The following is a 26,786-nucleotide window of genomic DNA, read 5'->3' as shown; positions in this document are numbered from 1 at the left end:
ATCATCTTCTGGAGTGTGAAGACCTCATTCTGGCTAGCATAGTGCATCCACAGTTCCATTTGTGATGGATGGACACTGAAAAGGAAAAACTCAGAGGCAAGGCTCTGCTCCTTGATGCCATGCAGAAACCGGATGAACCTGCACATGGGTCATCTGAAGCTTCTGCATTAACTGCTGAAGACAGCTTCTTCAGCTTCAAAGAGTCGATGCCGGCCAATGTCAACATATCTTCTCAGATGGATATGTATATGGCCGACTCTTCCAGAGAAATATCTTCTCCCAACAGTTACCCTATAGTCAGCAAGATATTTCTGAACACTAATATAGCTCTGCCATCTAGTGCATTAGTTGAACACCTGTTCAGTCCTGGTGGACAAGTGCTGACTGCGAGAAGAAATAGACTCACCGATGAACACTATGAAAAGTTGCTCCTTCTTCAAGCCAACAGAAATGTGTAGTCACTGTGAATAGTTATATAAAGTGATATTTTGCTTGACATTGTTGTATTAACAGTCTTGGTAGACTTATATGTCATTTTCTGTAACCATTTTTGCATCCTCAGCATTTGTTTTAGCAGATTAGCCTAATGTGCATTGTTGAAAATTTGATGGGTTGTAACTTGTTATGGGTCTTGTGTTGCTGGCTGTGCATACTTTGGTTTAAGTATTACATTGTGACTCTCTGACTATAAAGACTAGCCTATGGCACTTTGTAAACTGTAAAATGCTATTCATCATTATTGTAACACTGTGTAAACAACTTTAATACACTTGTGTTCATGTGCAGCAAGCATGTATTCCTCACACACAAGTACTATGTGAGTAAACCTGAACATGAGAGTTGATCTATACTTATGTAAAAGTAACTCAACAGTAACTAGTTACTTTAGTTAGTAACTAGTAATAGTAATATATTACTTTTTTAGAAAAGTAATAAGTAATAGTAACATACTACTTTCACGTAAAAGTAACTAGTAAGAGTAACTTATTACTTTTATAAATAACTAGCACAACACTGCACACAGGGTTCATACCTCTGGCTATATATGTTTTGCAAGATGTCCAGCATTCCGCTCCATATGTCTGCTCTGCTCCTCATACAGTTTTGTTTTTCTGGTAATATACTACTAATTGGAGCCCACTGAATTGTTGCAAGTACTGACACAGTTAAGTGATGGCCTTTACATCCAGCTGCTGACTTGTTACAACCTGCTGTTATACTAGCCACCTTCTTGGTTACTCAGAGCATGTATAATGTCTGTAAGTATGGTCCTCTGTCCCTCCATTGTCTCTGGCTTTGTCCAGCTTTCTTTCAGTAACAGATTGTGACATCTGGACAGTCTGTGGGACTCCTACCATAGGAGTACCTTGCATGTTAAAGTTGTAGGTGCAGCCAGCTTTGAACCATGAACACCATCAAGCATGCTAATGTACTTAGCCCACTGAGTCACACCAGCCACTAAAGAATGGTGTTTAATTCCTCACACTATCAGCATCAGACAGGCATACACTTTGACCCCTGCATATTTTGGAAAATAGAACATGTAGCCTGGTTGTTTTGGACAGCCCTGGGATTATGTGGTCTGCTGCTATGTCCTTGCAAACATACTGCTAGGGAAGTTGTATGGAAACACTGCTGTGTTGGCTGTACAGGACTCAAGCATTGACAGTTGTGTGTCTGTCCTATGACCCCACTGTTTGGCATCTCCATTGCAGTGCAGGGAGTTTTGTTGCCTTGTGGCCTAATGCATATTATGGGGCATTCAGTATTGGACTGAATATCTGTTGTCCCACATAGCTGATAACTCTCTGTAAGTAGCCCACACTATTCCCTTGCGCACATGCAGCAGGTCCATACATATGTTACCATAGTCTAGTACTCCATACATTTGTTGTAAAGAAGAATGACTTACCTTGTGAATGCATCAGTTGAGATATCTGCATTTCAGGGCTGACTCTGTCTGATGCACGCAGTACACAGCCAATACAAGGTAAGGTACAGGTTGTGTGGTGTGGATGGCTTCCTTTTTAGTATGTATGTGATTTGGAATAAGGTGTCAGTCCCTAGGATCCTAGGTTATCAGCATGTGTGCTATGCATTGCCACTTTGCCAAGGCCAGGGCATACTGGGCACACCTACATCTGCCTACAGGGACAGCCTTAGGGGGGTTTCTCCTCCAAGTCCCCCTGTAGATGTGGCTATGGGGATTTTGGCAATGGTGGGAGGCTGTGTGTCCCTTCCCTGTGATGATCTTGCTGCAACTGTTTCTCTAGGATCATATTGTGTAGCATGGCACATATTGTGAACATCTGTGCATATGTGGTTGGAGGGTACTGCAGGACTCCACCAGATATATCGAGGCACTGGAACTGTGACTTGAGCAGCCCAAGCACATGCTCTATGATGTTCCTAGTTTGTATGTGTGCCTCGTTATGGTGTTCTTTGTTAGGTGTGTGTGCATTTCTGATGGATGTCATCATCCAGGGTTCCAGTGCATAGCCAGCATCCCCCAGTAGATGGTCATATGGGATGTCCCCCTGGCAAACATCTGGTACAGCTGTGATGCATGCCAGATATGGGAATCGTGATAACTGCCAGACCTGCCAGCAGACACATTCTTGATAATGCCGTGGGCATTGCACATGACCTGGCAGTTGATGGCGTGATACCTGCTGTTGTGGACGTAGACTCTATCCTCCTCACCGGGTGGTGCTTTAATGTGTACATGAGTGCAGTCTATGGCACCCAGTACCTCAGTGTAATGTGCTAAACAGTAGAAGAGATGCATACTGCTGGCCCTCTCCTCAGGGGTGCGGGGTAAATAAATGCACCTACTGGCATGTGTTTGCATGGCAACCCGGAACTGGTGGAGTACCCTGGATGCTGATGCCTGTGAGACCCCCATCATGTCCCCAGTTGGTCTTTGAAAAGTACCTGCAGCTAGTATTCTAAGAGCTATAGATACCTTTGTTTCCACTGGGATGGGTTCACCCTCTATTGGCTCTGGGTCTGAGTTGAAGGCGGCAGAGCTCAGTGAGTTCTTGCAGCATGTCCCTGTCTACCCTGTAGCACTTTACAATCTCCATCTCATGTAACTCCTGGAAGGTTACCCTGGGCCTAAACACTCTTCTCCTTCTCAGTCTAGGCCTATTGCCAGCAGCAGCATAAGCACTGACCTCAGCATCAAGCACATGCAGATGTGGCAGAGCAGCAGCAGCCCCTAGAATTCTGTCAGTTAAGATTCCCAGGTCTGTACTCCAATGGTGTAGAGTATGGGGGCGGGGGGAAGCAGATTGTAGGGTGTATGCAAACTTTATAGTGCTCGCTGCAGATGCAACCTGTGTGATTGGCTAACTATAATGCATTGAACCTGACAGGTACATCATTGAGGGGTTTGAATTGCCCAGTGTAAGAGGAACAGGGGTTATCAATTATTTATACATGATTGGCTTTCACAAGCAATTTCCTTTTTTTTAACTGCCTTCTCTGCTAAGCAACGCAGTGCAAAGCACAAACACACTTAAACAAGCTAAAACACACACCCCAAAGGTAAACAAAGCTTATCACCACTGGACCCCGCCCCCCCCATGCTTAGCTGAGCAGTGCACCACTGAACGGCATCGTTGAGCTAAATTTGCTTAAACATATGGTGACACACCCCTTTTTGATGGCAGCTACCTGTCCTTCAGACACCAACATGGTTCTAGGGCTACATAGATTTTATGTGTGGGCATGATAACCCATTTTTCCTATTCAGTAACCCCAGATCTTTTGCATACAGATCCGTGAACACAACATGGACACTACACTATTCCAGGGCCTGCCTCCCTAGCAACCATAGATATCTGCCATTGTATATACTGTATGCAAGGCCCTATAATGCATTATTGTGACATATTTCTTATTTTTCGTTTTTAAACTTTTAAATATTTTTTTTTTTTTTTGCATAATGGCTTATTTGCTCACTGCTGCATGCCGCACAAACATAATATGGGTATTAAAAAAAATATTTTAAATTATTTCCCATTATATTTTGGAAACACAGGGCATAGCTTTGCGCATATCTGTGCCTACTATGCAATTTCTGACATTCTACATGGGCTTTTACAGCCCCTGTTCAATTTTTATTTTCTTGTACACGGAAATTTTCTGTGTACACTTCAGGCATCAACACAGGGTCTGCAGGACTTCCAATCTGCCTACTGGAGCACTCGAGCATCCTCATTCGCATGCAATTCGTCTGCTTATGAGGCAATTTGCATGCCACAGACACTTCCATGTTTGCATGCTCGTGCATGCCCCTCTGCTGTGTTTAGTGGATTGCACAGCTGCTTACTTCCTTGTAAGCTCCATGCCACTATGCCTACATTGAAAATCACTCCATGTAGGCTTTATTGAATTTCCCCGTATATATTTTAAGAAAAAAAGTAATTTATTACCATCATCTAAATATTGAAAAAATGTAATACCATACCTCAAATACTATGATACTTCATTAAAAATAGAAACAATTACAATTTCCCAGAAGAGACTATTTCTGTGGCAAACAGAGAATAAGTACTATGCAGGTGATGAGGGTGTAGCTTGTCCAAAAAAAAAAATCATGTTTCAGTAAAACAAATGACCTGTTTTGGGAATCTGAAAAGGTGGTATATGGTACCCACTAAATCTAAGCTTATAGTACCTTGGAGAATTTACCCTGCTCTAACATACAGTGTTCTTGGGGATAGAATCTCTAGGTAGCAGAGGTGGTGGGTAAAGATCCCCTTTATTATGGGGTGCAGTAGAGTGAAAGCCCCTTGAAAAAAATGCTTTAAAGATGTTAAACGTGATGTTTGAAATTCCCTTCTTTGTTGTAATTAAATGTTTTCTTTCAAAGTGTCTGCACTCCCAAGATTTGGGTTACAAAATTCTGATAGAAATCCAGTGGCAACCGCAACTGTAGCATAGATGTACCAATATACTACAATGACTGGCCAGTGCCTGAGTATACAAGTGAAAGGTAATGCTTTACTTTTTGTCCTGGTATACTAATCTGATTGTATTTTACCTACACTTGCCTGAATTCTTGTTAATAATAACAAGTGAATAGTTCAGTGGTTGCTGCACACAGAACACGGAAAAAAATCACACATAATTACCTCTCCCCAAAATCCACAAGTTAACTTGAGATTGACATCAGTGAGATGAAGGATGTGTCCAAAGGAGTTGTCTTCATACTCATTTCGGTGCCCAAACAAAACAGAACATGTGACATTGGATACAGCTCTGAGAATGAGCTCATTTGGTTTAAACAGGGTGTCTGCAGAGAAAATTAGATAACAGTGTGAGGAAAAGTAAACATACAGAGAAACTCCAGGCCATGATGTCCAAAAACATTGAATTCCTATATGGAAAATACAGAAGCAGTTGTGAAAAAAATACAGATGCATACATAACTCTAAAGTACTCTAGCTCACATAAAACAATGCTCCCAAATCTATACTTCCATTAAAGAAAAATGTAAAAGAAAAAGTAAAAGTAAAACAGTAGAAGAAAACATAAACATGGAATGTAGGTGTGAACCCATTTGAATTTGAGCCATTTTCATTAAATAACGTGCATGGACCATACAAAACAGACAACATATACAAACAAAAGAGGACAACGGCATAAATGGAGCACCAAACCAGCACAAAAACAATGATAAACCCATTCCTTGCTACATGTAATAGTCTAATTATAGAGGTGGCTGGTACATGAGTGACTATAACCTCATGAACACAAGATAACGAACAAATCCTTCCCGAGAGGTTTGCAGAAGTGAGTCAAAACACAGGCTGCAATAAGCACACTATACAACATTAAATGTCAGTGAACAACATACATGTGTTAGTTGTAAAGCAGGAAGCACAAAGACCAATGACAGAAGCACACATGAAAAGTAGCTGCCCAAGTAAATGGGTGCACATGCATGCACACCCCTGCCACACACACACATGCAGATATATGTATGTATGTATCTATATATATATACATATATATACATATATATATATATATATATATATATATATATATATATATATATATACATGCATACATAATCAAACTAAACGTCATATAGTCACCTGGAATGTGAAAACCCCAGGTCAAACCTGATGGGATACCATGTTAGGGATATACCACAGTAGTGGTTCAGATGTTAAATGAAAATTGTGTAAGAAAGAAATGAAAGAAAATAATGCTCCTTTTTAAGATCTTAATTAATACTAATCATGATGAGTAAAAGTGCTCATCACAATTACTATACATATATCTATCTAAACATATATATATATATATATATATATATATATATATATATATATATATATATATTGCTATACCTATCTCTCTCTGTATACATCTATGTCTTCATCTACGTCTAATTCTGGAATGGCCATATCATCGAATTTCATTTTTGTGAGGAGAAAATTGCAGAAACAAAACACCCAAATGGCAAATTTTTCCCTTTGCAAATAACATTTGACCAAACTTCAATGAAACACACATTGGAGTAAATAAAACACACCTTGGTGGGGGGCTATGCCCACATACACCCTAACTATATATACCAACTACAAGATCACACTACAGTATTGAAAAGGCATGTTGGGCAAATGTTTACTTGCCCTGGGAAAAATTCATCATTTGGGTATTTCATTTTTGAGATTTTTATCTCGTGAAAATGAAATTCAGTATATCTGTATCTATCTGTTTATATATGTATATATATAAATATATATATATATATATATATATATATAGAGAGAGAGAGAGAGAGAGATAGATACATAGATATGTCATGTGTATGTGTGTGTGTGTGTGTGTGTGTGTGTGTGTGTGTGTGTGTGTGTGTGTGTGTGTGTGTGTGTGTGTGTATAAATATATATATATGTATATATATATATATACACACACACACACACACACACACAAATATATATATATATACACACACACATATATATATAAAACTCATAACATCTAAATTCAAAAGTTTGAGACCACAACATATAAACCCAAAACATCTATTACCCATAACATCGAATTTCATAACATCGAAAGTCTGCATCACAATATCGAACACTACAAATCACATAAAAATAACATCCCCTCCACCTATAACAACACCATACTAACAAACTCGCTTTTTACTATGTTTCTGTAGGGGTGCAAGCTCACTCCCCCCATGTAAATTAAATATACCAACTCTAACATCGCACTACAGTGGGAAAAAGTTAATTTCCTAACCCCACTGTATCGTGATCACCATAAAGAATGTACAGATAATGTCTATATAACTCACCTGTATAGCCTAAAAAACACATGCAGAGTTGCAAAATAAACAATATATAAATAATAACTATATAAATAAAAGCTACATCTCATACTGATACCAAAAGAATAACAGATTAAACTATAACATTTACTTGTTTCATGATACAATATTCCATATTATACATTTTCGATGTTATGAATTCGATGCTATGGGTTTTAGATGTTTTGGGTTTTAAATGTTGTGGTCTCGATGTTTTGAATTTAGATGTTATGAGTTTTAGATGTTTTGAAGTGTAACTATACATATATATATATATATATATATATATATATATACATTTACAAATATAGAGAGAGAAGAGAGACATATAAATACAGATATAGATATAGATATATATCATTTTCAGACTACATATATGAATAAGCCTAAAGCTTGGAACTATACACAAGTGAAAGGATACAGTCTATTCTTTGTTCATGTTGCCTAAGTACCAACTTGAGTGTGGAGGAGAGAATCTGTAGTTGAAGCAACAAATGCCACATCATCATTCAAAGGTCCTTCTACGATGCATGCAAGTGAGCACCTCTGGAGAGAGCATACCAAAACACAACACATCATACATGTGATCTGGGGAAATTATGTCCAGACCTTGTTATAGACATGACCTCAGTGGAAGAGGAGGGCTTTCAGCACTTAATCCAGTGAACCATAATACTTTATGTCCATGTATTACATTTTTTTCTGAGAGGTGTGAATCCTTTGCACAATTTGGTAGTGCTGCTCAAGTTATAAAGGTATGCACCCCCCTCTTCCATCTACACATGATTGCCCAAAGATGGTCCATTTGATTACTATTCATGGCAACTAGATGTTCCAGGGAGGACACAGAAGTGTAAAGACCTGAGGTCAAAGTGCATACATATCCTGCTGTAATGTTGCCATCCCTTTCTCAGTAGCCTCTGTAATCTTTACAAGTTTCTCTTCAGTGATGTTTGAAAGACAGCAAAGAGTTTGTATACAAATGGTTATTCTATTGTTGTTAATGCTAAAGTGGATACAGGTTCAGCTGGTCAAGTTTAGTTCCTTGGCAATGAACTCCTATCCTTGGCCCTCTTCAAAAGGAACCTTGAAGACTGGATGGTAAATAGGAAATTTACCCCGGGGATCAAGTCAGTCACCCTGCTAGACAGGGGTCCAGGGAAGTAAATATTGTGAGAAGAAATAGCCAGGGAATTGTTATGGCTAGGATTGTACAGGCCCTAGGACTGATAGCCTAGTACCAACTTATGAACCTATGAACCTGTGGAGTTGGTGAGGTTACATGATTATGTATGGAAATTTTATATTAATTAGTGTCCCAATTTTTGATCAGTTGTACCTACTTTTCATAGGCCTTTGTCAAGATTTTAGATGTTTTCAGCTTGACAGGTATGGCTGGAAATATCCATTCTAATACATTTGATTTAAAAATAATGCTATCAAAGTCTTTTGATGACAGTTACCATAACACTTTAGCTGGGTGACTGGCTGGCCTGGCTATGACATGTTTTCTTGTGTGTTTTACACTAATCAGAGGCAACATGATTTACTTTATTTTTGCCGATCACGAGGATAACTCGCTCAGCAGGACAAGTAGAAATGTTGCTTTTAAGAAGAAAAAGTGAAAGAAGTAAGAACTGTTTCATTCATTCATTCATTCATTCATTCATTCATTAATTCATTCATTCATTCATTCATTCATTCATTCATTCATTCATTCATATGTCTGCTAGTAAAATGTGATTTTCCAGATAACTATCATTATCTTACTTACAGAAGGGTAAGTATTTTTTGTATAGTCAGATTATATTGAGGATAAAAGAAGACTGTCTTCATTCCAAGTCTCTGCCCTGCTGCATCAAATACAAGCAATACAACTAGGGTTATAACAATTACCCATTTTAAAAGACAAGCAGAGATGTAACTGGAAGGTGGAAAATGTGAAAAAGGTAAGAGTTTTTTTCAATGATGTCATAGCTTCTATCATCTATTATATATATATATATATATATATATATATATATATATATATATATATATTATCATATATATATTTAGAGGCAGTTATTTTTTATACAAGCAGCAGGAAAAGGAATTAAAAAACAAAAAAAAAAAAACAAAAGGAAGATTGTATTCATTCCAAGTAGCTTGGAAGATATCATTTGATTGGCTATTGAAAAGTAGACATGAGCCTATGTTTGCCTTTAGTAACATATGTAACAGTGACATTAGTATTGGCCATGGATGACTTCACAATCTGCAGACAGACATAGATACAGAAAAGGACAAAATGAATATAAAGCCAGCTGCATTTGTAGAAAAAGTAACTCATACATCAGAAAACAGTCCAGTGTATCTCTGAAAATGGTAAAAGCTGACATTTATTGTCCTACTTGTGCAATGCAACCTAATCTTTACTACTGTGGATCATCTGCTGAAGAAACACTGTACTGATACAGAAGTGATGGAGATGAGCTGTGGAGACACTAAAGCTTTATGCATTGAACAAAATGTCTTGGGTTGAAAATAGTAAGAAGCTATGGCAGCGGTATGTTGGAAGCAACAAACCTGACTGCATTACTTGGATCAAGAATTGATATGGGGATAATAAACTCCATGTGATCCTGGCTGGAATGTTTGACCAGACAAGAGGTTGAAATGTTTTTCAGTTCTTAGGTATGCCTTTTTGTGTGAAAGGAGCGGCTGAGGCAATATTAAACTATTCCTGTATATCTCCAGGATAAATGGCACTGTTATCTTAAGCTTGCCATATCATCAAATCATTTCTCTTCATTCAGAATTCTAAACCCCACAACCTGTCCTCACTAATATCTGAATAGTTTTACTAGCATCTCCCAGCCGTATACTTTATTTTTTGAAACTGCTCACCCAGCTCTATATGTCTAATATAAACCTTATGATAGCCTTATATATAAGTGTCTCTGAACTTGCTTTATACCCCATCTCTTAATTACACTATTAACATATTCTATCACATCCTGTCTAGTTCCTTCCCTCACCCTCATTTCTTTGAATTTTTAAGCACTAATCTATTATTTATTTGTCAAGCTTACTTATATACCACTTTAAATGTTCAATGTTCAACATCTACTAATGCATAAGTATCTTTTATACTGTAATAGTTGCCATTATTTGATATGAATATAAATCTAATTGACAAATGTATGTGTAATTATTAATGTATATTACTTAATGTCTGTTCCTGTATTTTACTGAATGTCTGTTTAAACATATTTGTAATATGTTTGGGTTTTTCTGCTCAGGCTTCTGTTTGACTATACCCAGTAAACAAAAACAAAATAAATAAAACTATTTTATGGAAACTTTTCGAAGCTTCATCAATCCAACAATAATATCACTGCCTACTCATCAGACAATGCTGCAGTCATTGGTAAATGCAATTCTGTACTGTCACAATTAAAGGTGGACAGTCCTGATCACTTCAGAATGGATTGATTGAATCACATAGTGAACCTTTACAGTTAATCAGTTGTGAAATAAATGACCTCACCTGTAGAAGACTTAATATCTGATATTTATTGCAAAATTTTAAGCAGTACACAGCACCAAAAGATGCTGAAAGTGCTTGCATTACTTGTATGACCAACTTACAGTTATTCATTATGCTTCCCACTCATTGGCTGAGTCAATTTAAAGCTATAAAGAAAATGTTCTACCTGTGACCTGCACTTTTATTATACCTCCAGTGATATGAACCGCCATTCCAAAAAGTAGGCCTTTTAATAGTCTGGACAAAGAATCACAAGGTAATGATGTTCCTTTCCCTGAAGCAAGCTCTTTAAGTTCAATGAACAGCTGGAGGCTAAAGGTAGTCAGTTATTAGTCAGTACTGTGATACCATAAAACTCCTGCAGATGTATGTAAACAGGCTGCCAAAGCCACCTACAGCTAAAGAATTTGTACAGAAAATATGTGTCAGCTGTCATTCTCTTCTTGAGGATGACAATAATATATTGCAGCAAATTCATGCTGAGTTTGATAACTTATTTGGATGAAAAAATAAATGGTATGGCATCACTTATTCTGTACTCGTACATACCTTCTATAAGAAAGTGAACACATTTTATGTTTCTGTCCTTCTGAAAATAAAAAAAAATTAATGTACTGGTGACTCTGTACTTCAAACCATTAGTACTGTCTTGTACCCTTCCCTGGAGCTGCAGCTTGAAATTGCAGTTGTTTTCATCACTGGAACTCTTCATGTGTTTTGCAAGTCAAGAGTGGAATGGAACCAATTTATGGATGAATTTGCCATGTGCTAAATCACTGATATAGGTGTATATGTTTGTAACATATATGTGCGAGTGTACACACATGCATATATTTCAAAAATAACTGTGATAGCTTTCATAATAACAACCATCAGTAATACTACCACTACATATATAACACGCAAAACTGCTTGGAGTAATATTTTTTCTCAATTTAAAGTTTGATCTATATATATATATATATATATATATATATATGGGTCTACTTCATTTCACCTAACTTCCAATTCACTGACTTTCATTTCACTGACCCCATTTCACTGAAATTTCATTTGACTGACACTTCATTTCACTGACAGTTCATTTGACTGACAAGTATTATTAGCAAGAAAATGGAATATGCCCCCTTCCCCACTGTAGTGCGACCCTGGAGTTAGAATATATAGTTGGGGGTGTGGGGGGGTGAAGCCCCCCACTTACTTTTCTTTTACTAAGCAATATTATATCAAAACTTATATCAAAACTTAACAATATCATATGAAATGAAGTGGGGGGCTGCACCCCCCACACCCCCCTCTAGCTAGGGTCAAACAAAAAAAAAACTTCTCCAAAGCTGATTACAACCTCCTGAGGGATGGTATAAACAGCTTCTCAGCCCTCTCCCCCCTCTGTTGGAACTGGCACCAATGTCCAAATATACACCAAAGTACTATGTGAGCACTTATACGGATACATGGAGTCAGGAATACCTAACAGAACAAAATCATCCTCTGCAATAAAGAGTAAACCTGTCTGGTGGACATCTGCAATAAATAATCTATATAACAAAAGGAAAAAAATTGCAGTCCAGGACCAATAAGGAGCAGGTGCCCAACTGGAAGCAATCTCTCCTTAGCCTGAACAAGCAAATAAGAGCACTAGTGAAACCTTCTAAAGCCAACTTCGAGTACAAATTGGCCACATCTACTAGACACAACAATCTTGAAAGAAGCACCCAGATCTGCTCAGAAGTGATGGTCAAGGACACCACATACACAAATGCTGTAGATATAGCCAACCCTACTGGCTGACAGATTCAGTAAAAACTTCACACTTCTGTCCTCCCCATCAGTAAATCAGGACATCCCCATTACCTGTCCCTCTCCTCTTATCTCTAGGGAACAGGTCATCATGCCCCTCTCAAAGGCAAAACATATAGCATCTATGGGACACGATAACATTCCAGGCTGCATCCTACATGAACTCAGGTATGAACTTGCAGCACCATTAGGCGCATTATCCAACCAAAGCTTGAGTACCAGCTTTGTCCCAGCTGAGTGGAGGACAGCCACTGTCATCCCTTTACACAAAGGTGGAGGATCTGCTGATCTAAGAAATTATAGACCCATAAACCTAACTAGCCTGATCCGCAAGGCCATGGAATGGATTATTATGGACCTCATTAACACGGACATTGGCAACCTCCAAACACTCGACCCCACACAGTTTGACTTTGTCAAGGGGAGGTCATGTCTGTTGAATCTGGTCGACTTCTATGAGAAAGTCACCAAAGCCATGGACAAGGGGAAGACGGTGCACACCACCTAACTTGACCTGGCCAAAGCCTTTGGCACTATTCCCCACTCAGGCATAATAGATCAACTCTCTCAACTAGGCATCAATCTATATGTTATCAGATGGGTAGCAAACTGGCTCCTTGATAGAACCCACTTAACCAAAATAGGGGAAGCCACCTCAAGCAGTAGACCAGTAACAAGCGACTTACCCCAGGGATTGGTCTTGGGGCCTCTGTTAATTGGGATATATTTATCTGAGGTGCAGGCCAAAACTAGTGAGCTATGGTTGACCAAGTTTGTAGATGACTGCAAGCTGGGCATGGTCATCAATTCTCCAAGTGATGTGGATGTCCTCCAAGAGGGTCTCACACAAACAAATGACTGATGCCAGAAACATGACCAAGCTGAATGCCAAAAAATGCATCATCATCCCCTTTGGGGAGAGTGATGTCCCCACATATTATCACATCATTAACAATGTCCTAAGCATGCAACCAGTCGTGAGGGATTTAGGCACCCAAGTTGATAGTAACCTGACTTTTGACCATCATGTGTTGCTTTCATTGTAGGGAAAGCTTTCTACATGGTCCACCTCATAAGTAAGGGTATCTCATCCAGGGACAAGGAAGTCATAACATCCCTGTATTCTTCCCTTATAAGGCCAGTCTTTGAGTACAATGACCCATTCGGCATGTGCCTTTCATAGCACATGCAGCAGCTGGAAAGAACACAGGTTCCTCACCAGAAGAATCCAGGGCCTCAAACACTGGTACACAGTTAGGCTAAAAGCCCTGTCCCTCTACTTAGTTTCATACAGACTCCTCAGAGGTGACCTCTGTCTGGCATACAAAGCAATCTCAGACCCCGCCTTGATGGGACTGCTGCATATCCACAAGTCAAGCTCCACTCGAGTAACCTACATGCATGACTTCAACCTGGTCTGTGACATCAATAGGACTTGTTGGTGGGATAGATTTGTCCTCCAGAGACTCCCCCATCTGTGGAATAAAGTTCCTCTCCATGTTAAGCAGAGTGCCTCATTATCCCTTTTCAAGCACAACCTGGATAACTGGATGGGAAACAGAAAATACACCCCTGGGATTCCACCTGTGTCCCTGCTAGACAGGGGCTTTGGGTGCTGACTTGTCTAAACATGGGCTAAGCACTTGGCTTGGCTAGGCTTGTAACGGCCTCAGGGTCAATAGCCTAGTAACTTCCTATGATTCTATGATCCTATGATCCTAAAAATGATGGCAGCCAGCCCACACAACCTGCACCTAACCATGTATTGGCTGTGTACAGCATGTATCAGACAGGGTCAGCTGCAAACCACAGGTCTCTCAACTGCTGCAGTCACAAGATAAGTCATTGTCCTATACAACACATGGATTGGGTACTAGACTATGGTAGCATATGTATGGACCTGCCGCATGTATGCAAGGGAATATAGTGAGCTACTGGGCTACTTGCAGAGATCTAACAGCTACTTGGAACAACAGTTACTCTGTCCAATAGTATGTGCTCTATAATATTCACTAGGCCACATGGCTGGAAACTCCACTACATTATTCAAGGGAGATGCCAAACAGTGGGGACCCAGGACAGTCTCACGACTGTCTATGCCAGCAGAGCATGGGCTGGCTGTCCCCACCCCCAAAACATCTGTGTTCCCATACAACTGCTATAACTGTAAGTCTGCACTGATAAATCAGCAGACCAGACAATTCCAGGGCTGTGACATGGAACCTGGCCACAAGTTGTAGTTTCTACATAACACAGGGGTGACAGTGTATGTCTGTATGTTGTTGATAATTTGAGGAATGCAACCTCTCTCTCTGGTGGCTGGTGTGGCTCACTGGACTAGGGACATTAGCATGGGTGATGGTGTTGATGGTTTAAATTTGGCAACATCAACATGCTTTGCATGTGACATACTCATATGGTGGTATACCCACACACTGTCATAACCCCTCAATCTGTTACTACAAGACAGCTGGAGAAAGCCAGAGAGAATGGGTGACAAAGGGCAAAACCTACAAACAGACATTATATAGGATTTGAGTAACCTAGAAGGTGGCTAGTATAACAGCAGGTTGTGACGGGTCAGATTAGTTGCAGGATGTAAAGGTCATGATCCACATGTGTCAGTAGTTACAACACATTGGTGCCTGCATTTCACAGTATATTACTGGAAAACCATAACTGTATGAGGAGCAGAGCAGACATATGGGGCAAAATGCTGGACAGTCTGCAGAAGTATGTACAGGGAGAGGTATGCAGACTGTTACCCTGTGTGCATTGTTGCATCATGTACCACAATCAGATCATATCGCTCAACCTCTTAGAGCAACAAATCTGGACAAAGCCATGAATAAAAGTGGGACAAAGGCCCACAATTTGAGGCAAGTTTTAAATACTGCACTTACAAACATGCAGAATTGTTAGAAGAACAGGTCTTGCATTACCATGAATCTCCTGAAGTGTATGCAGTTTGAATCTCAAATGTCTGTCATTAATTCTTAACATCACTCTTTAATGATTTGCCACTAATGTGCCAGAAAACCACAATGTTATGTAAAATGCACCAAAGATATGAAGCAAATATCTGGACATTCTGTGCAAATCTGTACAGTTGAGTGGTATGAGTCACATATTGCATTCAGCAAACAGCTAGGGAATGCTTTGGACAAAATATCAGGGATGTGCTGGACTGTGGAAACAGGTGCATCAGCTAATGGTCAGCAGCATGCAAAATCCTGGACTGGAGTACAGATAGCTCTGGCCTGAAGTCACCTTGTAAGTACTGACAGTCACACTGGGCATGCTCCAACACTTCGCTAACTTGAGCCCATGTCTCTTGCCTCTACTGCCCAAAGAACAGCTATGTGGAAATACGTATGTCCATACAGACAGCTGCAAATACATATCTATCTCCCCCTATCCACCTCACACATGATTATTCCCACTATCAGTATATGGCACACACACACACACACACACACTCACACACACACGTATATATATATATATATATATATATATATATATATATATATATATATATATATATATATATATATATATATATATATATATATATATATATATATATATATATATATATATATATATATATATCTAAATAAACTTATACATAAGACTCTCCACATATATCTACATAACACAGTTACATAATGTACACACACAGCATCAGGTAAGGTGACATCCCTGTTATACACGTGTATATATATATATATATATATATATATATATATATATATATATATATATATATATATATATCATGCCTCCCAACTCTACAGAGTTTTGCAGAATGACCAGATAGTTGCCTCATATTAGTAGTCAGTCTCTCATAAAATTGTGGTTGTCTTGAAAATAACTGGAAAATCCTTGAGGGTTTCAGTCAGAAAATAAAGGCAGACATTTGAGTTTCAGACTTCATACAGTTCATAAAAGTCATGCTAATGAAATACCTGTTATTCAAACAACTTTCTACATTTGTAAGTGCAGTAATTAAAAGGTGTCTATATTTATAGGCCTTTGTCCCCCATTATATATGGCTTTGTCAAGATTACTTGCTCCAAGAGGTTGAGAGGTATGATATATATATATATGTGTGTGTGTGTGGAGATGTACGAATGTCCTCACATACACTTGGAATGCTGGGGTTATCTACACCTACACATCACAACAGATGTCCAATAGAACCAGACCAAGGATCCAACAGTACATAATCTACTCACCCACAGAACCCTATGCCTGCATAATGTCACCCTGTAGACAGATACCAGTATGCAAGTGGTGTAATGTGCACTGGTTGCAAAACATGCCTTGGACTGGCCATATTGTCCCTAGCCACATGTCCGCCTACAAAACTGCAACTAGCCACACATGGCCATACTGGTAACTGTACATACATATCAGGGATATTAACAGGTATCCAACTTCTAGGACACTATATACAATAAAATTACCAAGCAGGATCACTCTGCAGGACAGACATGCTTTGTAACACAAGGCCACTTTGCATACTCAACAAGTACTGTGTCTGCATCCACATCTACAGCAGACATAACCTATGGTATGTGCAATAAATACTACATGCTGTAGTGCATACTAGTAGATAGGATGGGGTTCTACTCTCACATCAGCACAAGTGTGTGTGTGTGTGTGTGTGTGTGTGTGTGTGTGTGTGTGTATGTGTGTGTGTGTGTGTGTGTGTGTGTGCATACATATATCCCCTGTAGCCGTACAGGCATGCCCATCTATTCTAGCTCCATGCAATGGTTATACATTTTATGGGCCTAAGATTAGCTGATGGCCTCTAAATGCCCTCCTCTACAAGACCTGCTGATGTCATCCACCTTAACAGCACTAGCTGACAACCTAACACTACAGAAACTCTGTGGCTCGTGCAATAAGTACTGTGAGCTATAGTGTGAGTTAATAGGTGGGGTTCTACTCTCACCTCATCCAACTCTGTGTGTGTAGATATATCCCCTGCAACAATGCAAGCATGCTTATCTCCATGCAATGGTTATGCATTTTATGGGCCTAAGACTAGCTACTGTCCTCTAAATGCCCTCTCAAAACCACCAAAGGAAACAACACATAATAAACAAAAAAAAAAAAAAAAACAAATACTGCAAAGATTTGAATGGCGTTCTGGTAACTCAGCTCAGTGCCTTCAGAGGATTAACATTTCACACATCAAACAGTCTTTTTATACAAATCCTCAATTAATACAATTAAGTAATTAGTGAACAATTAAATAATTCAACAGCCCTTAAAGAGCCACATCACATAGTCATCCATATGTATAACAAGGTGAAACCATACATATAAATAATTTCAACATTCAAACTGATGTCCAAATTTATACCTCTAGGTGTAAGTGTTCTATAATTTAAAATAAATCTACTTTCCAACTCTAATAACTTCTGTGTAAAATTGCCCCCACCCACTAATTGTGGTTTAGCCATTGCAATAAAAAACAAACTTTCATCATGTCCCCATGTACCTTATAAAAGTGATCTGGAATAGGACTATCCAACTGCTTATTTCTAACATCACCCAAATGTGAACTTTAATCATTTGCTTAGCCTGACCAATGTACCACTTGGGGAGGTGGGGACATCCACATCCTACAATGCAGACCACACCACAGGAGCGACAGTCAAACCTATCACCCTTACACATACCTTACATTTTCCACATTTATTCATCACCGTCTGATTTCTTATGACCTTTTTACCTTTAAAATTAAGAATTTCTTTTAAATTACTATATCTACCATAGGAAACTATTACCTTCTTGGGAAATAAATATCCCATTTCATCATCTCAACATACAATACACCATAAATTATCTACTAAATTCTTCATAACAGACAAAAAAGGGGAAAATTAAGTGACAAAATACATTCTTTCCCCTTCATCTTTACTTTCACCTCTAAATGGCCTATACATTTCATTCCCAACTACGGTAGAAAAAACCCACTAAAGCCATACTTTATTTTTAACTTTCTCAATAAAGGCTTCCAAATAGCCTCTCTGTAATAACCTCTCCTTCACTAACATGAATTCCTGTTCAAGCAAATAGCTTTCTGAAGTGTGTTCAAAGATCTGCTTAAATTCCCCATATGGCAGGGATTCTAATAAATTTGGGGGGTGTGAACTACTAACATGCAAAAAATTATTAGACACTGTATCTTTTCTATAGGGTTTAAATTGTACCTTGCTATTACTATCCACGCACAATTCAATATCCAAAAATTGGATGACGTGTCTACTTACAACAAAAGTGAATTCTAACCCAAAAGGGTTATTATTTAACAACCTAATAAAACCTTCAAACTCCCTGATATCACCCTTACAAATAAAAATCAAATCATCAATATAATATTGATATTTAACAACAGATCTAACAAAAAATCTATGGTATACATGCAGACATTCTCAAAATGGGACATGAAGATTATAGCATATGAAGGGGCAACATTTTCCCCCATGGCTGTACCTTCCCTTTGTAAGAAAATTTAATTGTTGAAAATAAAATAATTGTGTGTTAAAGCAAACTCCAGTAGCTTTACCAAAAAGGTAGTACATGGTCCTTCACCCAACAGACTTCCTACTGCCTCTAGGCCCCACCTAATCCTGATATTGCTATACAATGACTTAATATCAACAGTGGCCCAATAAAATATCTTCCCATTTCATACCTTTCACCATTCTACAAAACTCATTTATGTTTTTAATGTGACAGGTAATTTTAGATAAATATTTTTTTCAAATGACTATCCCAAAAAATTCGAACATGTTCCAAAAAAGAGCCCAAACTAGAAAAGAACAGTTGTATACAATTATCATAAATGTAGATGTTCGAGTGTATTTACTGTTGCAGTCAAAACCTGTGGGTTATTACTGTTGTGTTAGCCCTCAGTTGGTCTGAATAACAGAGTCAATTTTTTTTGTGGTGGCTGCCGTCGCCTGTAGCCTGACGTCAGGTCGTCAGTGATATAAACCAAGGCAGCCAATGTCATTACATCAGTTTTTCTTGCCCTAACCCATCAGAAGCACAAGAGAATAAGGAGAAGTAGTCCTGGTGGCTAAAAGCCATTGTGAGAAGCCTATGTCCCCCTAGGGGAAGATGTTAAATGGGGGATGGAGCGGAAACCAGGACTGCAACAGTGAATACACTCGAACATCTACATTTATGGTAGGTGTACACAACTGTACTATGTTCTTAGTGTTTCACTGTTGCAGTCATCACCTGTGGGAGGATTCCTAAATCTGAGTAGACGGGTGGAAGGATAGGTTGAGTCCTAGGCATAGGTCAGTAGGCCCTGCAGCACTGCAGAGGCAAACCCTGCCCTAGGCTTAGAAAAAAGAGGTAGGTGGTAATGTTTTGTAAAGGTATGAACAGAGGTCCCTGGTGGGGACTCCTCTGAGGAAGGCTGTGGAAGGGGAGACTGCCCTAGTGGAATGGATACAGATAGAGTTAGGGGAGAGTTTCCCATTTAGTCTGCAGCAGAAATGGATGCAGTGTGATATCCATTTGGAAATGGTTTGTTTGGAAATGGGTTTCCCCACTGCCCCAGGAGTAAAGTTATCAAGTAGTTGGTCTGTTTTTCTGAACTGCTTAGTATGGTTCAGATAGTATCTGAGTTGTCTGTGCACATCTAGCAATGGGAGAGTCATTATGAGTGTTTGCCATAGAAGGCTGGCTTAGCACTCCCTGCCTTAGAGATGGAAGTGGTCCATTGTTTGCCTCTTTGCTGGCCCTGGGATAGTGGCCTGGATGGCCTGTCCCTGCAGGGCTTACCTTGGCCCTGTCTGCTAGGTACAGGGAAGGCCCACTGCTTAGAGGGAAAGTTCCTGTTAAATCTTGGAGGTTGAACTTGAAAGAAATCTTTTACTGTTTGCATAGATTTTGCTTTGTCTTCCATCTTTTTAAGCACCTCTTTTGCTTTTTCTCCAAACAGGTGCTCCTTATCTAGGGGTGCATCAATAAGTTTAGACTTGACATGATCAGGGAGAGGTTGTTGCTTCAGCCATGCATGTCTCTTAATAACAGATCCTGTCACTGCTGCCCTGCTAGAGGCTTCTAGAGTGTCATATCCACATTGTAATGAGTGCTTGGCCACTTGACAAGCAGAGTGCAGTAAATCTGCTAACTCTTTTGAATTGGCACAGTCAGAAGAGGTAGCAATCTTCTGTTTTAATTGTTCCAAAGTGTGTTGTTGACATTTTAACATATGTAACTGACAACTGAGTGCTCTGATAGCTAAGGTTGCAGAGGTGCATACTTTTTTACCCCATCTGTCCAGAGCTCTGAAGTCCTTGTCAGAAGGAAGAGGATTCTTGGCAGAACTAGTCTTAGCTCCTTTGGGTCCCTGTGTAATGACCTCTGGGTCTGCAGCAGGATTTCTGTACAGGAATTTGTGGGAATCCGGTACTCTGTAGTACCAGCTTGTAAAACTACATAATTCTCATTCTCATTTCTTAACTGCTTTAAAGTTAGCCACTCCTACTTGTCCAGATTATATTTTCTATTTGATTTCAAAAACTTAAAATACTCATGCTCACTTTTCTTACACAAAACATTCCCAAAATTAATTAACACAGAAGATCTTTTTGGAGGCATAAAGCTGCTGGTGTTAGGCAGGTTAGGCATAAAGAACTTGCCATAACCAGTATAAAAACCTTCGTTGCTGTCATTGTCATCATTCACATGTGCAGCATTCGACCCATTTTCAACGTCAAATAAATCATTAACATCATTATCAAAATTACAAAACTCATTGTCATAAATAGACAAATCCAACAATGAATCACTGAAAACATTTTCAGTAAACAATTGTTTCTGTTTTTTCGGTAAATTAAAAAACAGCGGATCCACCTTAACAATACTAGCTGACACTCTAGTATTAGAAATACTCTGTGGCACATGCGATAAATACAATGAGCTGTAGTGTGTACTAGTATCTTGGTAGGGGTTCTAATCTCTGATCAACCAACTGTGTGTGTGTAGATATATATCCCCTGCAGCAGTACAGGCATGCCTGTCTGTACAATGGTTGCACATTTTAAGGCCCTGTGACTACCTCCTGGCCTCTACATTGTCCTCCTCTACAAGGCCTGCTAATGTCATCCACCTTAACAGCACTAGCCGACAGTCTAACATTTGAGAAATTCTGTGGCACATGCAATAAGTACTGTGAGCTATAGTGGGTAATAGTAGATAGGTAGGGATTGTAATCGTACATCAGCCAACTCTATTGGTCTATAAATATATCCCCTTGCCGCACCACAGACATGCCCATATGGCCTATCTCCATACAATGGTTATGCATTTTACAGCCCTGTGATTGGCTGCTGGCCCTAAAGTGCCCTCATCTACAGAGACATGACTGATGTCTGACACCATCTAGATTTGTACATTCAGAGAACCCAGGTGACCTATCAATGGTAGCAGACTTTGTCACAAATTATGACTGCATAGGTAGGCTGAATGCTCACATTGTCCCTGACACACTGTTCTACACATATGCACCTAGGGAACCATGCATGTATACTGCCATACCTTGCTGAGGTCATATTTTTGCTGTGCTGCCATGCCAGAGTGTGCTGCTGTATTGCCGCCATGTGTCCATAGTTTAGCTACTCAGAGCCCTGGAACAGAAACATACACAAGTCTATGACGCATCTGTCATTCTGTAACACTACTGCCAGTCTAATATCATGCAACAAACATACACAAAGGTTGCTGTGTAGTCATAACACATGCCAGCACACAGTACCTGTCATTGCCCACAACTACTGCCATGGCTTAACAATGCTGCACTACACACATATATTAAAAGTATTATAGTCATCCTGTGCATCAGACACATATATAGTATGCATGTCCGTACATCAAAGGCATGGATGGCAGGGATGTGGCAAATGTATCAACACATCCACAGGGTATGGTGTAGGGGTGCCAGAGGCCTAGGCTGTGCCAAACAGTTGACAGCATGTGTGTCAGTCAGGAAGGGGTACTGGTTAGATGGGCCATGGAGGGCTGTTGTGCATGTCTGTTGGTGACCTGCATGTGACACTGATGCTATGCCCTACATGTGTGTATGTTGGACAGCTGTGGACTGTACATGGTAGAGTGGACAGTTCGCTGTCCCCCACCATGAACATGGGAACTGGCACTGCCAGGGGTAGCACTGGCACCACCATACCCAAGGTCAGATGCTGTGCTAGTAGTTGTGACTGACTGCTGTCTGCTGGGCCAGTGTCCCCAACAGGACCACCCAAGACCACATGCCCATGGCCTGCCACATCATGGTGTGGATAGCACACCTCTCTGTAGTGCTGGAGGTACTGCCACTATGGGAGCATGACTGTGCATGGCCACATGGCCTCTCAGCAGATGGTGTTGCTGACCTACGTCCATGTGTCCAATGCCCAACTCCAACTAGATGTCCCAGCACAGACAATGTGCAGTTAAAGGCAGACACTGTCTCAGCCTACCATCTGTCCACAACATCAGTGAAATGATCCAGGCATCACCAATGCAGTGGAGGCAGTCACATATGTCAGGCTGTGCTGCATCCATAACTCTATGCATCCATCTGGTGTTGCATTCTGCACATGCCTGTGCCTCCATGACAGCCTGAAGCATGCATCAAGTGACCCATGATGTGACACCTGTGACAGGAGGCGGATGGGCAGCAGTCCTCTTATGAGCACCCCTGTCAATCTGCATGTGTGGGACCTCGCCAGCTCTCTGGCTATGGCCAGGGTCTACACTCAGTGATGCCATAGTTCTCACACTGTCTTGTTCTATATTGCCACACTATGACTGTCCAATATCTGTGGCCTCTGAGGACTGAGTATATGTGGGCATACTGACAGTGTGCAAGGACAATGATGGTCAAAGAGAGATGTCAACCTCTGGGACAGATTCAGCCCCCAACAACCCCACGTGCACCTCACTATGGCCACCATTATCATCCGAGCCAGATGAGACACTGACCTCAGGATATGTGGGGGGCAGACCCCAACCCTTCTGTTCACTTGTGGGAAGCAAGACAAAAGCAGTACATTACTACCTGAACTATTATTATGGTAATCCACAAAGACTCATACAGATGAGGATCCACACCTGCAATACACATCCCACATCTTCTCATCTCTGATCCCATGCCCAACACACAAACTCACAACATACATAGGCATGTCAGGGCAATATAACATGCATGTCATCTAAATCCAGTTTACATCACCTGTACAAAAGACCTGTGAGGTATGGAATATGGCAGTTAATGTTATAGAACTACAGTTAAAACCCAGTACACCTATCTTGGGAATGATATGTTAGTTGTAGTATCACTGCCTCAAGTGTGTACCATCTCACCATTGTTTTTGAATGGGCATCTTGGAGTACTGCCTCATGTATAGCAGGCTACATACCTGCTCATAACTATAAGTGCAAATGTGTTAATGTTTGTACAAATACACACCTGTGATTCCCCAGTCTATGCACTGTACTTAACAGCACCAAAATGGAGCATATAACTATTCTACTCTGGCTAAGCACAACAGTTGTGCATATGGCTAAATTGCAGCTCTTAGCTTTCATAGGGTATATATGATCTGTAACACTACAATATCACACTTACCGGGTACAGGACCACAGACTCTGGCCACACCTGATGGACCTATGGCAAGCTGAGGGAGAGGTATTGTCAGCAACACCAAATGGTCCAGTGTTACAAGGTAATATGTGGGTACATCTACATATACAGTAGGTAATGTAATACTGGCTATATTGCTGACATTCTCAGTGTGTATAAAAAACAAACCCTGCCCTAATGCAGATAGACCTGACACCCATGTACTGGTATGTAGAGCCTTTCCCAGTATATACTGGTGAACACAGTATGCATTCCTGGACACTCCTCTGACGTGGATGCTGTGGCACCCACCTCCAGAATGTATGATGTAATGGATGCCTGGGAGCTGTTGGTTGAGCCTAGATTTGCCAGGAATTCTGATCTGGCTGGATTGTTCTGTTGCAGGTCCTCCACTGGTGGCAGCATGATCCCTGGCAACAGCAGCTGCCCTTTGACATGCAGAATTGACCATATCCATGGCCCATTGTCAGACCTTCTTGTAGGTTCTGTCCTAATGGCCAATCAGATTCACAGCCCTCACAAGGTCACCCCACAATGCTGCCTGCTGTTCACGATTGTGGTGACCCCTGCAAAGCACTATGTGATGGTGGAGTCTGAGGGCATCCAGTATTACATCATTTTCTGCAGATGAAAATGGTGGATGTCTCCATCTGTACATCGTTCCTGCAAGACAACAAGAGGGGAACATTACAGGACCAGATACATGAATGTCCAATATATACAGACCCTACACACCTGTAATGGATTGCACTATCCACTGACCCTCACACATCACAACCCACAGTCTGGCAACACACTACATGTGTGGCTATCAACAAGATAGTATCAATACTGGGTCATGCTCCTGTGTGCTGTGACAGATTCTGCTCCATGTCTCTACACCCATCACTGCAGTTTACTGTGGTGTGTCCCCTAAGGGCAGATTCCCACTCATATAGCCACTGTTGGACAAACAGCAGTGTGCTATTACAACAGCTATATGGGGACAGTCCAGCAACACCAGTGTGCTACAATGACAGAAAATAATGCAAACCTGTTGCAGTATATGTTCCCTGTAGGCATCATACCTCTCAACTATACAGATGTTTGCAGAATATCAACGTTTGCCTCACAGATGTGGTCTTTTTTGCATAAACCTGGGGATGTCTGACAAATGGTTGACCAATCACTGACGGTTGCTGTTTGAAAATTAAAACTGAGTCTGAGTGTCGAATGTCAGTCCCTTCAGATAATACTTATTCTACAGTAATGTCTGTTAGTCTACTCACATTCTTACTATGCATGGCCAATATGTATACTCTGTCGCTGAGTTTGGGCCTTTGTCCCCTCATTAATTATGGCTTTGTCCTGATGTCTTATTGTAGGAGGTTGTGAGGTATGTTAGGCATAGCTCTCAACCAAACAGGGATGAATGTAAATGAAACAAGGACTCAGCCAGAGTACCTCAGGGACATTCAGGGACACTTTTACAATGTTAGAGCTATTTATGTGTGACACTGACAGACTGAGAGAAGCTGAATCACAGTACAGCATTTGATGTTACAGGAGTGTACACCTTTACTTAGTGCCACTATATCTTACATGTAATCCAGTACCTCTACTACAACAGCTAACCATTGTAGGAGGGATTGACATGGACAGAGTGGAGATGTAATTCAAAGCAGGGGCAGTTGAGAGGCATGCCTGTAGGTGCTGGACAGAAGAGTATCACTGACATGTCAATGCCATAGATCTAATACAAGTCTACTGTTGTACTCCCTATTCCCCATACCCCCATCCACCCATCTGCATCCCGTTATATGGTGAATTCTATTACATACCTGGTAGAGTAAATTATTCTGCTTTTGAAGTGTTCGTCTGCCAATGCTTTGCACATACTCTGTCTGTGTGAGTAACACCACATACAGACCTGTTCCCTATAAGCAGTTGCTTGCCTTTTGTAGGTGATGCTCATTAACAGGTAATTGCCTCTGCACCAATCTGTGACACAGACTTGGTAATTGCATCCAAAACAGGTGAATTGCACTATCATTAGCCAGTGACATGGCACCACAGTGCAATATATATGCCCTTCCTGTAGGCCTCAGCCCCTTTCTTAGTTTCTGAGATGGACATTACTGAGGTGTGGAGATTATAACATTGCAGAGGGTAGGTACAAATACTGTCTTCTTTAGAGATGTATGAAGTATGTCTACAGTTTTGCCTCATGTTTGGTCAGTGTCCCATGACATTGTGGTCATCTAGCAGTTCACTGGCAAACATTGTGGGTTGATGTCAGTAAAGGGAGTGAGACACATGAGTGTCATATTTCATACCCATCAGAATATGCATGGTAATGCAGTAGCTGCTAGTCTATCAACCTACTATCTTTGTAGGGGCACGCTGTTAAACATGTCCCTATCTCTCAGCCTTTGCCCCTCTTTATG

At 40.3% G+C, this 26,786-nt stretch overlaps 1 protein-coding gene across 1 annotated transcript in view; it reads right to left on the bottom strand.

The window, feature by feature from the left end:
• LOC122808562 (cytochrome P450 2F2-like) overlaps window positions 1-26,786 on the bottom strand; it is a 1,017,871-nt gene that overhangs the window by 692,564 nt on the left and 298,521 nt on the right. The window contains exon 5 of the mRNA XM_044079518.1: window positions 5,142-5,302. Coding sequence (XP_043935453.1) covers window positions 5,142-5,302 — 161 coding nt within the window. The remainder of the gene's footprint in view (window positions 1-5,141; window positions 5,303-26,786) is intronic.

The sequence above is a fragment of the Protopterus annectens genome, chromosome 8.part0, assembly GCF_019279795.1.
Source record: "Protopterus annectens isolate FY-2018-M chromosome 8.part0, PAN1.0, whole genome shotgun sequence".
Lineage (NCBI taxonomy): Eukaryota > Metazoa > Chordata > Ceratodontiformes > Protopteridae > Protopterus > Protopterus annectens.
This window is presented reverse-complemented; position numbering and strand designations above follow the sequence as displayed.